This window comes from Mucor mucedo (genome assembly GCF_025094135.1).
Source record: "Mucor mucedo strain NRRL 3635 chromosome Unknown EV154scaffold_4, whole genome shotgun sequence".
Classification (NCBI taxonomy): Eukaryota; Fungi; Mucoromycota; class Mucoromycetes; order Mucorales; family Mucoraceae; genus Mucor; species Mucor mucedo.
Genome location: NW_026252288.1, coordinates 394,131 through 406,962, shown reverse-complemented (window position 1 = coordinate 406,962; position 12,832 = coordinate 394,131). Strand labels below are relative to the sequence as shown.

Genomic DNA, 12,832 nt, shown 5'->3' with positions numbered 1-12,832 from the left:
GAAATGATAAATATACAAATGATAGCTCAATAACTACTTTTTTTTTAACCCCAAACATCTTGCAAGAAGTTCTTCTCATCCACAAGTTTTTGAAGGAACTCATCTGCTTCTTCGTTATTTTGAGCTTCACCGAAACTCTTGGCGCAGACTTGGAAAGCAGAGTAAACATCACGACTCATCACACCACTACCACAAATATAAACAGCACCTCCATTGGCGCCTCCACCATTCAACAACAAAGACCAGACTTCACCAGCGTTGGCCAACAAGGCATGTTGAACATACTTTTGAGAAGCAGGAGGATTCATACGAGAGAAGGCAATATGCTTGCTGACAAGAACACCAGAGTTAACATATTCTTCAAGCTCATCGCTATAGATGAAATCCTTTTCGGGGTTACGACAACCAAAGAACAAGGTACAGGGTCCGACTTCTTGACCGTTCTTCTTTTGGAAAGCTCTTTCTTGAAGGAAACCACGGAAAGGTGCAACACCAGTACCAGCTGCAATCATGATCAAAGGCTTGGTGATATCTTCAGGCATACTGAAAGAACTCTTGGATGACTTGAGACTAGCACGGATACCAGACATGTTTTCTCCTTGGAGTCTCTTTAAGTAAGAGGATGCAAGACCGGCATAATGCTTATCTCCAACAATATCATCAACAACACCGACGGAAATATGAGCATGCTTGGGGAAGACAAGAGGGGAAGAAGCAATAGAGTAACGTCTAGGTTGCATAACACTAACAGCTGCTAAGAACTGACCGAGATCAATGCGGCTGACTTGAGGGAAGGCTAATTGAAGGTCGAGCAAAGTTCTGTGCTTTTTGATGAAGGAAGGATATTGATCCTTGTTGTTTTCGTCAGGCATAGTCAAACTATCAAATACCTTGGCGGTTTCAGGAGCAGTAGCGTGAAGTTGGGCTGCAAAATAACTCAACATACGACGAGAGGGAGGGGACATCAGATCGGCATAGTAGACCAAAGCGTTACGAACAGTACAAGGTCCCTTGATAACAGCAGCCATAGAGCGAGGGGAGAGGCTATCGGCAGATGAGGCATCAACTTCAAATACAGAATCGAGAACAAGACCGAAACCTAAAGCAATACGCTCTGCTTCTTGAACATTGTTTTCAGGCATGATTTCAATATGATCACCAGCATCGTAGAGTTGGCCCTGGACAGAGCTAGCAGATTCGAGTTGAGAGATATCAATTTCAATGTGACGAGTACTACGATCAGAACCCTCCTTTTGAAGTTCGCGGTTCACAAGCAACTTTGCATTATAGTCACCGTTCTTGTTATTGTTGGCAGCTTCCCACTTGACCTTGTCCGATGGGGAGATAAAGTCAATCTTGGCAGTGCTTAAATCGGAATCTTCGGCAGATAAAGTAGCGGTAGGAACAACAGACTTGCTTGAAGATGCAGCAACACCAAATTTGCCAAGTGTATGAGTCCAGAAATAGGCACACCATTGATTGAAGTCACCATCCATATCCTTATCAGCATCACCAGTACCAGGAGCGAAGAAACGGTTGGCTCCGAGAGCTTCCAAAGAGGAATCAACCTTGAGAGGGAAAGCTTGATATGTTCTCCAGTTTCTGTTACCAAGACCAAATACAGCAAAGTCAATACCGTCAAGTAAGTTCTCATTACCAGCTTGCATGTTGACGTCCAAGAACTTGTTAAAGTTTTCGGCAGAATCAGGAGGTTGACCATTGTAAGTAGCAGTACAGATAACAACCAACTCGTTCTTCTTCTTTTCAGATGACTTTTCGTAAGTACCAGATTGGATAACCTTCCAATGATCCATAGAGCTGAAAGCAATATCTTTGAAACCAAAACGTTTAGCTTGGGCAGACAATTGGTTGGAGTAATCTTGAGCAGAACCGGTTTGAGTACCAAAGAGGAAAGTAATCTTGGGCAATTCAATACTTCCAAGAGTTGAAACACCATGGTTTAATACGGGCATACCGATCTTTTCAGTGGGTACTTCAGTGAGATCAAGGGCTTCTTCGGATTTCTCGGGGAAGTTGGTACGAGGATGAATAGTCATGAACATATCAAGAGGCTTAGTAGTAGGTTGATTTGGATCGTAGAGAACATCAGGTCCATCATACTTGAATTCGAAACGGTGAAGCCACATGGCAAGAACAGTCTTGGCTTCTTGTAAAGCAAAGGCCATACCGATACAAGCTCTGGGTCCAGTACTGAAAGGCAACCAAGCATAGAGAGATCTCTTTTGCTCTTCCTCAGGAGTAAAACGTTCGGGGTCGAATTGGGCAGGATTCTTATAGATTTCAGGATTCATATGCATGTTGAGAACGGAAACAGTAGCATTAGTATTGGCCTTAACGAGGTAACCACCGGGGACAACACAGTCCTTCTTACAATACTTGGTGATAACTCTTAAAGGAGCATGGAGACGAAGAGTTTCTTTCAAGACTTTATGAATATACTTGAGATTACTGACTTGTTCAACAGTAGGTAAGACATCAGATGTGATACCGACATTAGCAATTTCTTGGAGTATCTTGGCCTGTATTTCAGGGTGTCTAGAGAGTTCATAAAGAGCCCAAGCTAAGGTATTTGCAGTAGTATCATGGCCGGCAATCAAGAAGGTAACAACTTGATCACGAATATTCTCATCACTGAGACCCAAGTTGTGTTCGTCACGAGCATTCAACATGAAACCCAAAAGATCTTTTTCGGAATTCTTGGCAAATTCACTGGCTTTACGTTCGGCAATAACACCTTCGACGATAGAGTGCATCAGATTGTTGCCTTGCTGCCACTTGCGGTTAGATTCGAGTGGCATGTTCTTCATAAATGTAGGGCGAGCAAAACGGTTCAGACTGCTACCAAGAGCATAACCCATGGCATCAATGAAGGGATGATTAGGCTTGTTACGATCCATCAAGTCAAAAGAGTAACCGAAACCGATACGACCGATAGTCTCGAAAGTCAATTTAGTACACCATTCAAGAATTTCAACTTTATCATCAGGAGAGTATTCACCAAGAACATCCATGGTTTCTTGAGCAATTATACCCATTTCAGGTTGATAGGCCTAATAAGTTAATAAAAGGGTTAGACTTAAAATTTTCTTCATTTGAGTAATTTTTTTTTTTTTTTTACCTTGATAGCACGAGGACTGAATGCGGGCATCAAGATCTTATGGGCCAACTTCCATTCATCGGATTCACTGTTTGAAGTGAATAAGCCATTACCAGCAAAGTCTTTAATTTCCTTCAAGGATGTTCCGATTTGCTTGGTGAAGTACTCAGATTCCTTGACGAACAATTCAGCAATAGCAGGATCGTTGGTACCGACAATCTCTGTACCCAAGATACTGACAGTGGCAATTTTACCGTAATTCTTGAATTGCTTGGCCCAACCAGCATTTCTATTATAGATGATATATATGATTAATAAATCAACAAAAAAAGAATAGGGTTATGATAAGAGATGTTTGCACTTACAAATCAGGCAACATGTCGTAAAGGTTACCAACCATGGGTAACTTAGTGGGACCGGGAATATCCTTAATTTGTTCCTTGAGATTAATAATGACAACTTGTTGAGATTTGACACGTTCGATTTCAGTCAAGACCTCGCCTGATGTAGTTTCAAGAATAATGTCCACCAAAGCGACACCTAAACCAAGCTTTTCGGCGGCTAAGGTACGAACAGTATCAGTATTGGCACCATTACCGACACGAATGATGTGACCCTCAGTTTCAATGTTATCGCAACCTTTCAGGGCTACAATGAGAGAGATTGTATCTGACATTTTTTTGTTTTGTATTTAAAGTAATAGAGTTAAATGAAGAAAAAAAAATAGGCTCTGATTGACAGCTATTTAAATAAATAAAATATTTTAGATTCCGTCTTTCCCGGTAGATTAGCCTAAATCTCTATGGCACGATCAACTTGTAAAATACATGTTTTCTGATTAGGTTTGTGGTACCTTTGTATAGTGTTACATCTAGCCGTTAAGACGCCGTTTATACCATACAAAAGTTCTTCCAGCAAAAATGTCATTTGTTTTGGTTAAAAAAAAAAAATCGATAGATCCAATATTCAAAAGTAAACCTGATTATATAAACTTAGATTTATGGCGTTTTACCGGTATAAAAATAAATAATTTGATTTGTTATGATTATAGTCTCGTGCAATTACTGGTCTTTTGCAGCCTGAAGTGTGCCAAGTCTGGCTAAATAAAATAAAGAGTGATTGATAATTTTTGGAAAATCAATTAACCTCCCGCTTACAATTTTTTTAATACACCTTGGGCTCTGTGCGTATAGGCCCAGCCTCGGCCCGTCAAAAAAAAAAGGGATTATGCATGGAGAATACCTATCCTAGTACGGAACCGTTATCTTGGCTTATCCTAGTGTCCCGAATTCAACATTATGATGCAACCAAGATAGTTTACAGTCTATTAGACTCGAGGAAGGTCAAATCAATTCAAAAATGGGTGTCTTCCACATGATGACTGTTATCTCCTCGCTGTTTTAATAGTTTTCCATTTTGACATGTATCATCTTTTTTAAAGTTCTTCCGATTTGTAAAAATGGCAGAAAAAAAAAACGTCGATCACTTTACGTAACGTCAGCATGTTTTACGAAGAAACATGGCGAATAAACTCTTAAACTTAAACTGAAAATTAAATTAAATATTACTGTATAATGAAATCCAATGGGTTTTCACTGTTACTAAAAATGTCCAAGACATCGTACCATGTTGATTTTTATTGATTTTTTCGTTCATAGGCTAATAGTTATTTCTATATCCCCGTCCTATTTAATAATTTCTCTTTGTAAGCTTCTGCACTATAATCTGAGTTTTATATCCAATACGTTTTTTGCTTGGACACGCGTGATGTTCTGCTTAAAATACTTTAATTGGCTAAACTGGGAGCGAAATGGTTTTGTTTGTCCCTCCGACGCCTTTGTGCTTTTTCTTCGAAATACATACCCGAAAAAAAAAAATTACGAAAACAGAAAGAAAAAAAAAAAAAAATTACAATGTCAAAGAATATGTCTAATGAAGATCTACCCGCCTTGTCCACTGACGAATCAGCTGGAAACACTACGGATAACTCAGTTGGTATGAATGAAAATAGTAGATTACCTTTGCAAAAGGACTTCGCTACGCCACCACCACCTCAGTTAGTCGACCAAAGTTTTTTCTATAGTCTTGGGCAACTTTCGGCAGAAAACCCGTTATTTTTTATGCAGCAACCACAGACAAATGGGAATAACGCTTTTGCTGATCAATTTTTAAAGGAAAATGGTGAAAGCAGCAGTAACCAATCTAGAATGAATGTAGGTGATTCAACTTCTACACTTGCACAATCTATTGCTTCCAATATGGAATCTTTCCAAGCTGCCATCACGACTTCGGTCGGTGAGCAGCCACCTTCTTTTTGGACCGGTCTAAATAACGTAAATTATCTTATAACCTTATTTTTTTGTTTCATTAACTAACCCTTTTACTCCACACAAAAAAAAAAAAATGCATAAATATAGTTTATTTCCAATGTGACACACAATAACATATTTCCAACATTTCCAAATATCGCTCGAAGTTTTTCTGAATATCTTTCAAATCATCCTGTACCATTCTTAAGCTCTCTGTAAGTTCCACTACCTTATCTTTATTCTTTTTTCGAAAGAATCGCACTAAGTTACTAGCATTTATTAAGGAACAATGGGACCTCGGATTCTCCTCTAGGCTCACCCATCACATCTGCTTCTATGGACTACGACCCAATGATGCAATTCAAACAACAGTTTAATCACTCAAGTACAGGGTAAAAAAAAAAAAAAAACTTTTTTGAAAATAGGTGTTGAATTCATATGAGAAGAAGCTTCTAATATTCCTTTTCTAGATTACAAATCAGGGTACTAGGCGTACCTCAATCAGGTGCAAAATCACGCGTAGAAACACAAATCAAACTTTGCATCCAATTAGTAACAGATGGAGGTGACAAGGCTCAATGGTGGTCTCATCTGAAATTACCTGAAAACATGGTAACAAAGGAAAAAGGAAAAAAGTCGGGTCAGGGTCGAAATACAAGCGCAGATCATGGATCACCGGGAAGTCTTGAAAAGACCCTTTATTTACAGGCTAGAGTTTTATGTGCAAGTGATCCATCGAAAAAAGTGCTAACATGTATGGGATGTATTCAAAGAGAAGTAAATGTTTACTGTAATTTTTTTATTATTATTATTATTATTATTTACATATATTTCTATGGCTAATCATCTTTAAAAAAAGCGCAAGAGATCCCAGAGAAGAAAAGAAACCAAAACAAACAAGGATGAGTGTGAGGAAACGGAAGACGAGAATTCTTTAGCATCCGACGAGGAAAGGATCTTATTATTTAATTGTGCCGAAGTAGTGGACTTTAATGCAGGTGATACGATCTTGCCTACCCGTATTACATGTTACTGTCGACACCATAATGAAAGACTGGGTTTTTGTATTTATTTCGAAATGTTGGATTATACCGGGAAAAAAGTGGCAGAAGGCATATCACCGCCCATCATGATCACAGACGATCACAAATCCAATAAACTAAAAACTGGATTAAAAAGACGCCGCACGTCAGAAAATGAAGCCTCGTTTACACCACTGACTCCACTTCCACCATCGGCTATGGAAGGGAGTAGTATACCTGCCTTAAATTGGATCAAGTCATTTCAATTCGGCAATAACAACAACAATAACAATAATGCTGCTGTTGTGAAAACAGAGGACCAACATTTTGGTCTTCAGTCATCAGCATCTTCTACTGCGTCGGCCGATGACAGCATGAAATCCGTCTTTAGAAACATGTTGACATCCACTGTGCCTACTGCATACTCACCCCCTCCTCCTCCTCCTATCATGAAGCGTCTCATCCCCAGTGAAGCACCTGCCAGTGGAGGCATCGAAATCACGATTCTAGGCACGGGCTTTAGACCGGGATTGACCATCATGTTTGGTGATACACCCGCTACAAACATTCAATATTGGTCACCCAATACCTTGATCTGCACATTACCACCGGCTTCTCAACCCGGACCTGTGGTCGTTTCTTTTCGGGATGCACCACCCACAAATCATAAAAATGATATCATGGTCTTTACTTATCTGATAGAAACAGATCGTGCACTGATGGAACTCGCTCTGCAGGTTGTGGGGATGAAAATGACCGGCGTTGTAGAAGATGCGAGGAAAATAGCCATGCGGATCGTTCAAGGAAGCAGTAATAATAACCAGAATTTTGCAGATAAATCAAAACAAAATCATTGATCATAATAAAATAAAAATAAAGACTGTCCCCCCATCCTCTTCTAAATGAGTTTGTATGTATATATTATAAATTTAATAAAAAGGTAGAGAAGAAGAAAGACACCTTATTGTAGATAAGGTGGAGGACTAGTGAGATCTTGAAAATCAACAAGTGGTGGAGCAGAAGGCGGTCTCCCCATCACTTGTTCCCCTTGATCAAATAATGACGCAGTCGATAAAAATTGGTGTTGTTGCTGAATAAGATTTGTTCTATCAAAAGTTGGATCACTGCATAAACGACGACTAATATTACTAAGACCCTGTTGACGAACCGGGACGGATGATAAAGGATGATAATCATCAGGGGAATTGACCATCATGAGACGATTTGGTAATGTTACAGGCGTGAGCGAGGAAGCCTGTTTTAATGTGGATGATGAAGTGGTTCCTATCACCACAGGCAAATTCAACTCAATGGTGGTCCCGTAAAAAAATGCAGGTCCACCACCATCCTGTTCTAAACTTCCAATGATCTTCGTCATCATACTGTAAGCTCTGTCTCTTTTGCGAAGCGGAATATCCTCCAAGAAATTATGCATATCCATATTGATCAATACTTTTAAGCTATATTGAATACTAAACGGCATCACTATTTCTTGTCCTTTGGTATGACTTGTAGGTGATATATTATTAGGGACATGCAATACTTGATCTGTAATATAAGCAGAGTAATCATCCAAATCACAGACGAGTGGTAAAATCAATTTGTCAATGACGGTGGTATCGATTGAATTCCCACTTTCTCCCTGCAATGTAGTGATTCTTTCCAACAAAATCTGTATACCCTGTATTTGTTTGACAGGTGCCATATGCTGTATGCCAAGCGTAAAAGGGATACTCTGACCCGGTAAAAAGCAACAAGTTCTTAGGCTAAATTTGGCTGAAACTATCCCTTTTTCCCCCTTTCGAAGTTTCTTATTTTTAAGCACAACATCTCGTGGGATACTAATGGAGATTTCCTTGCGACTATGTATTGGAACGGTGTAAATTGGATCCGTTGTTGATATCTTTGCACTAATTAGAATTAGCACAGAGGTTTTTGGGTATAATACTAAGGGCATATCAGCTGCTATTTCATAAGTGGCCTTTAACTTGTATTCGATTCTCCCATTGATAGACTACACGCATGCAAAAAGAGAGCTTAGTAAAACTAATGCATCTAAGTAAATAAGTGTTACCTCATCATTCACATTATAAGCTGGAAGGTCGGGTGGTATCGTTAACGAAAATCTTGATTGATATTCATTTTCAGGTATCCAAATAGGATTAATCATGACTTTGAATATTGAACGTTTCTTTGTCACCTTGTGGAGATCATCGGATAAGACGCGAAAAGAGCAAGATAACTGGATATCTACTCTTCCTCGATTCTTACGAGAACAAGGCTCAACAGTAACAAACCCTATTGGTGAAACACAGGATTAAATTCTTATTCTGCTACTGATACAAGTATAAAAAGGATACCACTGATAATTTCCCCAGGAAGATAAATATATGAATGAGCATGGTCTAGGTCAATACGTATGGGATTGCGGACATCCTTTGAGGTGGAAATTGCACTAATGGCAGAGTCGAGGGAGACGATGGACTTGATCTTTTCTTCAATGACGAAATTGTGCTTATAACTATCCTGGTGTAATAGTGTTTGGTGTTCCATATTACGTATAACGCAATACAAAAAAGAAAGGAGAGGGAGGGGTGGGCTTAGTGTGTTAATGAGAAATACAGCTCAATAAGCACATGACACAGCTAAAAAAGGTTGATGCAGTAAAAATATATTTATTTATGTATATTTTTTTTATAAGAGGGGGAATAATGTATGTATAAGTGGGATAATAAGTGACAAAAATATTTACAAATGAAAGGGGAAAGGGGAGGTTAAATAAGAAACAATAGGATTTCTTACTGAACAGAATTCATGGCAAATGCAAGTGCAGAGAGACATTTTAATGTCTTTTCTAAATAAACGTGATCCGGGTTGCATGGACTAGAATATTTCTGAAGATCTATTTTTAAAAAACATGTTATTTACACAATAAAGAAAAAAAAAAATTGTTAAGCCGGGCATACCTTTTAATAAAAGGCAATAACGCGTGATTCTTTGAATTGGCGCAATCATGTAATCAGATAAAATCATTCTATTTGTTGTCTTCTTTCGCATAGTATCCTAAAAAGAAATGAAATGCTTAGTTTTATATTAAATCATCTACTTCCTACACTAAAAACATACTTGAACAAGCTGTCTATAAACAATACTAGAACTGGCTTTTGATAGGTGCTTCTTAGATTTGGCAAAATTAACTGTGTATGCAATGTATATATCAAAAAAAGATTCTAAACCACAGAACACCTTTCCAATGTACGCATCGTTATGTTCGTTCTCGTCATGTAAAGCAATTGTTTCATGTAATCTTTGTACAAGAGACGTTGATAAAATGATAAGTTGTGGTATAAATGCAAAAATGATCTCAATGTCCTTTTGATTGACGAGGGATGATTTCTTTTGGGCGGCTGCCTGTAATGGGTCCATATAAAACTATCCCATTTCAAATTATTAGACATCGGTATGAAATCTACATTTTAATAGCTTACGTTTTTGATTGTCATGAGATGATTTAAATACGTTTCCTCGGTCGTCAAAAGCTCAGTCATGATGAACTTTGATAGCTGAACTGATCTTTTCGAATATGGTTTAGACTGCAAAAAAAAAAGATGAGTAATTCAGACCAAGCAAAATAAATAAAATTAATAGTTTTACCTTGATATCCAATGTAGAAGGAGTCTGGGCATTGTATTGAGCAAGAGTGGATTTCCATACATTGATTGCTTTTAATTCCTTGGCCGACTTTTTATGATCAAATATGTCAGTTGTATTTTTTATATTATTAGATGCACGATCCATGTGCCAAGTATCACGGATACGGCTAGAAAAGGAAGGTTGAGACGACAGTTTGTTTGTTGGTGATGTTGGCGCCGATTGTGTGATGACGGCCGCGGTCCTACTATTACCGCTATTTGCATAACTGGTACTTGGCAAGATTGTGCTCTGTGATCTTCGAGCATTCTTTTGTCCCTCCTTCTCGTCATTGTTGTTGGGGGAAAATAAGTTTTCTTCGAGAAATGAGAATGACCGTCTCAGTGGATTGTCCTCTCTATCCTTTCGGAAAACAATGTCATTTATCAGAATATTTAATTTCTTGGGTTTGTCGCAGAAATCAGATTGAAATGATACAGGTGTTATATCCGTAAGAATAGTTTCTACCGTATTTGATGCCCATTCTTTGGCTTCAATCTCTTCAAAACTTGGGTATGAATAAGGTGGCATTGGCAATTACAAAAAAAAAAAAAATATGTATGTAAAGAAGAAGAAACAAGAAAAAAAAAAAAAGGGAAACAGAAACATTTAAATACCCCCAAAAAATGAATATTGCATAATCCCACCAAAAGAAAAAAAGCAGACTGCACTTGGGGGAGATGAAATCAGTTACATAACGCATAGGAAAGTACATATCGGAATTCATGTCACGTACATCGATAATGTTGTGAAATGCCCACTCATTCATTTTAATTTTGCATATGAAGAAAAGGTGCTTCTATGTTGATTACTTATCTCTCTGACGTATAAATGATAAATTCACCCACAAAAAAAAAATGGGTGTCCGGTTCGGAGCTACGATTTTTTTTTCTACCCTTGTATTCAGCAGCAGCAAGCGTTTTACATCATTTTAACATAAAAAGATCTGCTATGATTTCCCCCCTATTCCTTTCTAGGTAGATTGCTTATCTCCCTCGAGAATCATGATTCATCCTAATATGAAGCAAGCATAACAATAAAAAAAAAGCAGTTTTTTTAATAGGTACATCTGACACAAAATATGCTGGGGGGGGGGAGTCAAGGCAACCATTGTCTTATTATTTTTCATTTTCTTAACTATTAATAAATTATAAATTTACGACTCTACCGACCCTCTCTAATGTTGGTGAGAAATTTCAACAAACTAAAGAATGGGTACTTGGACAGTGCTTTATTTCTTCTTGCAACTTTTTCGGCACAGGTCATCGGGTGAAAAGACCGAAACCTGGAATTTGACATAAAGCGCGTACTCAAAGAAATCCAGCAAATTTGTCTACTTTGTTAGCGGACTCAGTAAATACAATACCATCACACCGAATTGTGGTGTCACCTGCTTCATTATTTTTTATATTTTTTCTTCTGTATACTTCTTTAACACCCTGAATCCCCAAAAGAAAAAAGGCAATATGACAAAGGGTCCTAGTTTAGACACTTTTGGTGGTGGGCGAAATTTTGTTTACATACACAAAAGGGAAAAAAAATGATGTAATTGTTGTAATTGATACTTTTTTTTAATGTATCACAAAAATAGTCGCTTTTAATGCTCCTACTCCTGCAAATTATTTATTAGGTGCACACATCTCCTTGCTTCTAAAACAGTAGGCCATGTGGGGTTCATTTTCTTTAGTTGTGTAAGTTTAAATCGAAAATAGTCTAACATTAGCCTGATCAAGGGTAATCCTGACATACCAAATTATCAAAAAAAAAGCTTCCTTCCCCATAAAGAAGTCAAATGGGAATAATTTGCTTTTTCATGACTCTTCTGAGACATTCCCCTTGGGTGATAGCATTAGTAAATAAAAGCAAGCTAGCTAGCTTCCAACTTTACCCCCGCCCCTTCCAATATTAAAAATACAGAATGGCCGTCCCCCTCGTGCTTTTACCTGTATAATATAGACGGATTGTGTAATTATGACGACGAATGAAGTATATTTGTTATAAATCAAATGACTCACGTTGTTTTCTTAACCCTAAATATAAGCTTTTATTTGTGAATGGAGTAACAAAATTTAAGTTGTGATTTTCTGCTAGTTTGTGTTCCATTCGATGACATTTCCTAAAACGTCTTTTCTCTCTTTACCTGCAAAAAAACCCACATACACGCAGAAAATAAGGTGTACATTCTGTGATATAAAGGGGGTGTATATTCGCCAGTCACTGCAGAACAGAAAAGCAATAAACCTGTTTATACCATACTTTACACATGATGTGCGTAGTCTGCTTGAACATCATCATGGTATCATACAGACTTTTCTATTGTCTTCTTTAGTTTGCATATATCAAGTTCATTTTCAAATTATTCTCCCCACACCATATGTCATTCTGTTCAATTGAGTCGAATAGCACTTTAGAATGAATCATCAGATATCCATTCATTAGCACACACACACACACACACACACAGACCCCATTATGTGAGCTACATCAACCCAAGCCATCAAATGATAAATGCAAACAAATAATGTCTTGGTATTTCTGTAAATGTTGTACACTGATAAATTGAAATATTTAGATCAATAACAACTATGAGGGTTGTCATAGGGATTGTATAATGCTGTACTATCTGATGATGATAATGATCAAAGGTCATTGGTAAGGAACAGAAGTCGAGAAGAACCAATGATAAATGTTGA

The 12,832-nt window shown here is 37.8% G+C and overlaps 5 protein-coding genes across 5 annotated transcripts; 2 read left to right on the top strand and 3 right to left on the bottom strand.

Annotated features, from left to right (window-relative positions):
• Positions 1-44: 44 nt before the first annotated feature.
• On the bottom strand, positions 45-3,794 carry EV154DRAFT_455922 (cytochrome P450; the record flags this gene model as incomplete). The annotated part of the gene is made up of 3 exons (XM_051597357.1): positions 45-3,071; positions 3,140-3,407; positions 3,484-3,794. 3 exons carry the CDS (start codon positions 3,792-3,794, stop codon positions 45-47), a joined length of 3,606 nt encoding a protein of 1,201 aa, XP_051463082.1.
• Positions 3,795-5,031: 1,237 nt separating this feature from the next.
• Positions 5,032-5,646, top strand: EV154DRAFT_411171 (uncharacterized protein; the record flags this gene model as incomplete). The annotated part of the gene is made up of 2 exons (XM_051595447.1): positions 5,032-5,451; positions 5,536-5,646. 2 exons carry the CDS (start codon positions 5,032-5,034, stop codon positions 5,644-5,646), a joined length of 531 nt encoding a protein of 176 aa, XP_051463081.1.
• Positions 5,371-7,358, top strand: EV154DRAFT_213341 (uncharacterized protein). The gene is made up of 5 exons (XM_051594389.1): positions 5,371-5,451; positions 5,536-5,642; positions 5,701-5,819; positions 5,898-6,204; positions 6,287-7,358. The coding sequence occupies exons 3-5, from the start codon at positions 5,764-5,766 to the stop codon at positions 7,304-7,306; spliced, it is 1,383 nt and encodes a 460-aa protein (XP_051463080.1). The 5' UTR covers positions 5,371-5,451; positions 5,536-5,642; positions 5,701-5,763; the 3' UTR covers positions 7,307-7,358.
• EV154DRAFT_491794 (uncharacterized protein) lies at positions 7,349-9,106 on the bottom strand. The gene is made up of 3 exons (XM_051599597.1): positions 8,810-9,106; positions 8,524-8,747; positions 7,349-8,463 (listed from the first exon to the last, which is right to left on the bottom strand). Exons 1-3 carry the CDS (start codon positions 9,000-9,002, stop codon positions 7,411-7,413), a joined length of 1,470 nt encoding a protein of 489 aa, XP_051463079.1. The 5' UTR covers positions 9,003-9,106; the 3' UTR covers positions 7,349-7,410.
• Positions 9,099-10,670, bottom strand: EV154DRAFT_587690 (Dbl homology domain-containing protein; the record flags this gene model as incomplete). The annotated part of the gene is made up of 5 exons (XM_051606814.1): positions 9,099-9,351; positions 9,416-9,512; positions 9,576-9,881; positions 9,938-10,022; positions 10,192-10,670. 5 exons carry the CDS (start codon positions 10,668-10,670, stop codon positions 9,248-9,250), a joined length of 1,071 nt encoding a protein of 356 aa, XP_051463078.1. The 3' UTR covers positions 9,099-9,247.
• Positions 10,671-12,832: the final 2,162 nt, after the last annotated feature.

Excerpts from the sequence above, each read along its gene's own strand:
- EV154DRAFT_491794 (XM_051599597.1), bottom strand. The coding sequence starts at position 9,002 with ATGGAACACCAAACACTATTACACCAGGATAGTTATAAGCACAATTTC. Across the intron at positions 8,748-8,809 it reads TCCTGGGGAAATTATCAGTG|GGTTTGTTACTGTTGAGCCT; the intron begins GTATCCTTTTTA and ends TTTCACCAATAG. Across the intron at positions 8,464-8,523 it reads CTTATAATGTGAATGATGAG|TCTATCAATGGGAGAATCGA; the intron begins GTAACACTTATT and ends GCATGCGTGTAG.
- EV154DRAFT_213341 (XM_051594389.1), top strand. The coding sequence starts at position 5,764 with ATGGACTACGACCCAATGATGCAATTCAAACAACAGTTTAATCACTCA. Across the intron at positions 5,820-5,897 it reads TTTAATCACTCAAGTACAGG|ATTACAAATCAGGGTACTAG; the intron begins GTAAAAAAAAAA and ends TTCCTTTTCTAG. Across the intron at positions 6,205-6,286 it reads TGGGATGTATTCAAAGAGAA|CGCAAGAGATCCCAGAGAAG; the intron begins GTAAATGTTTAC and ends CTTTAAAAAAAG.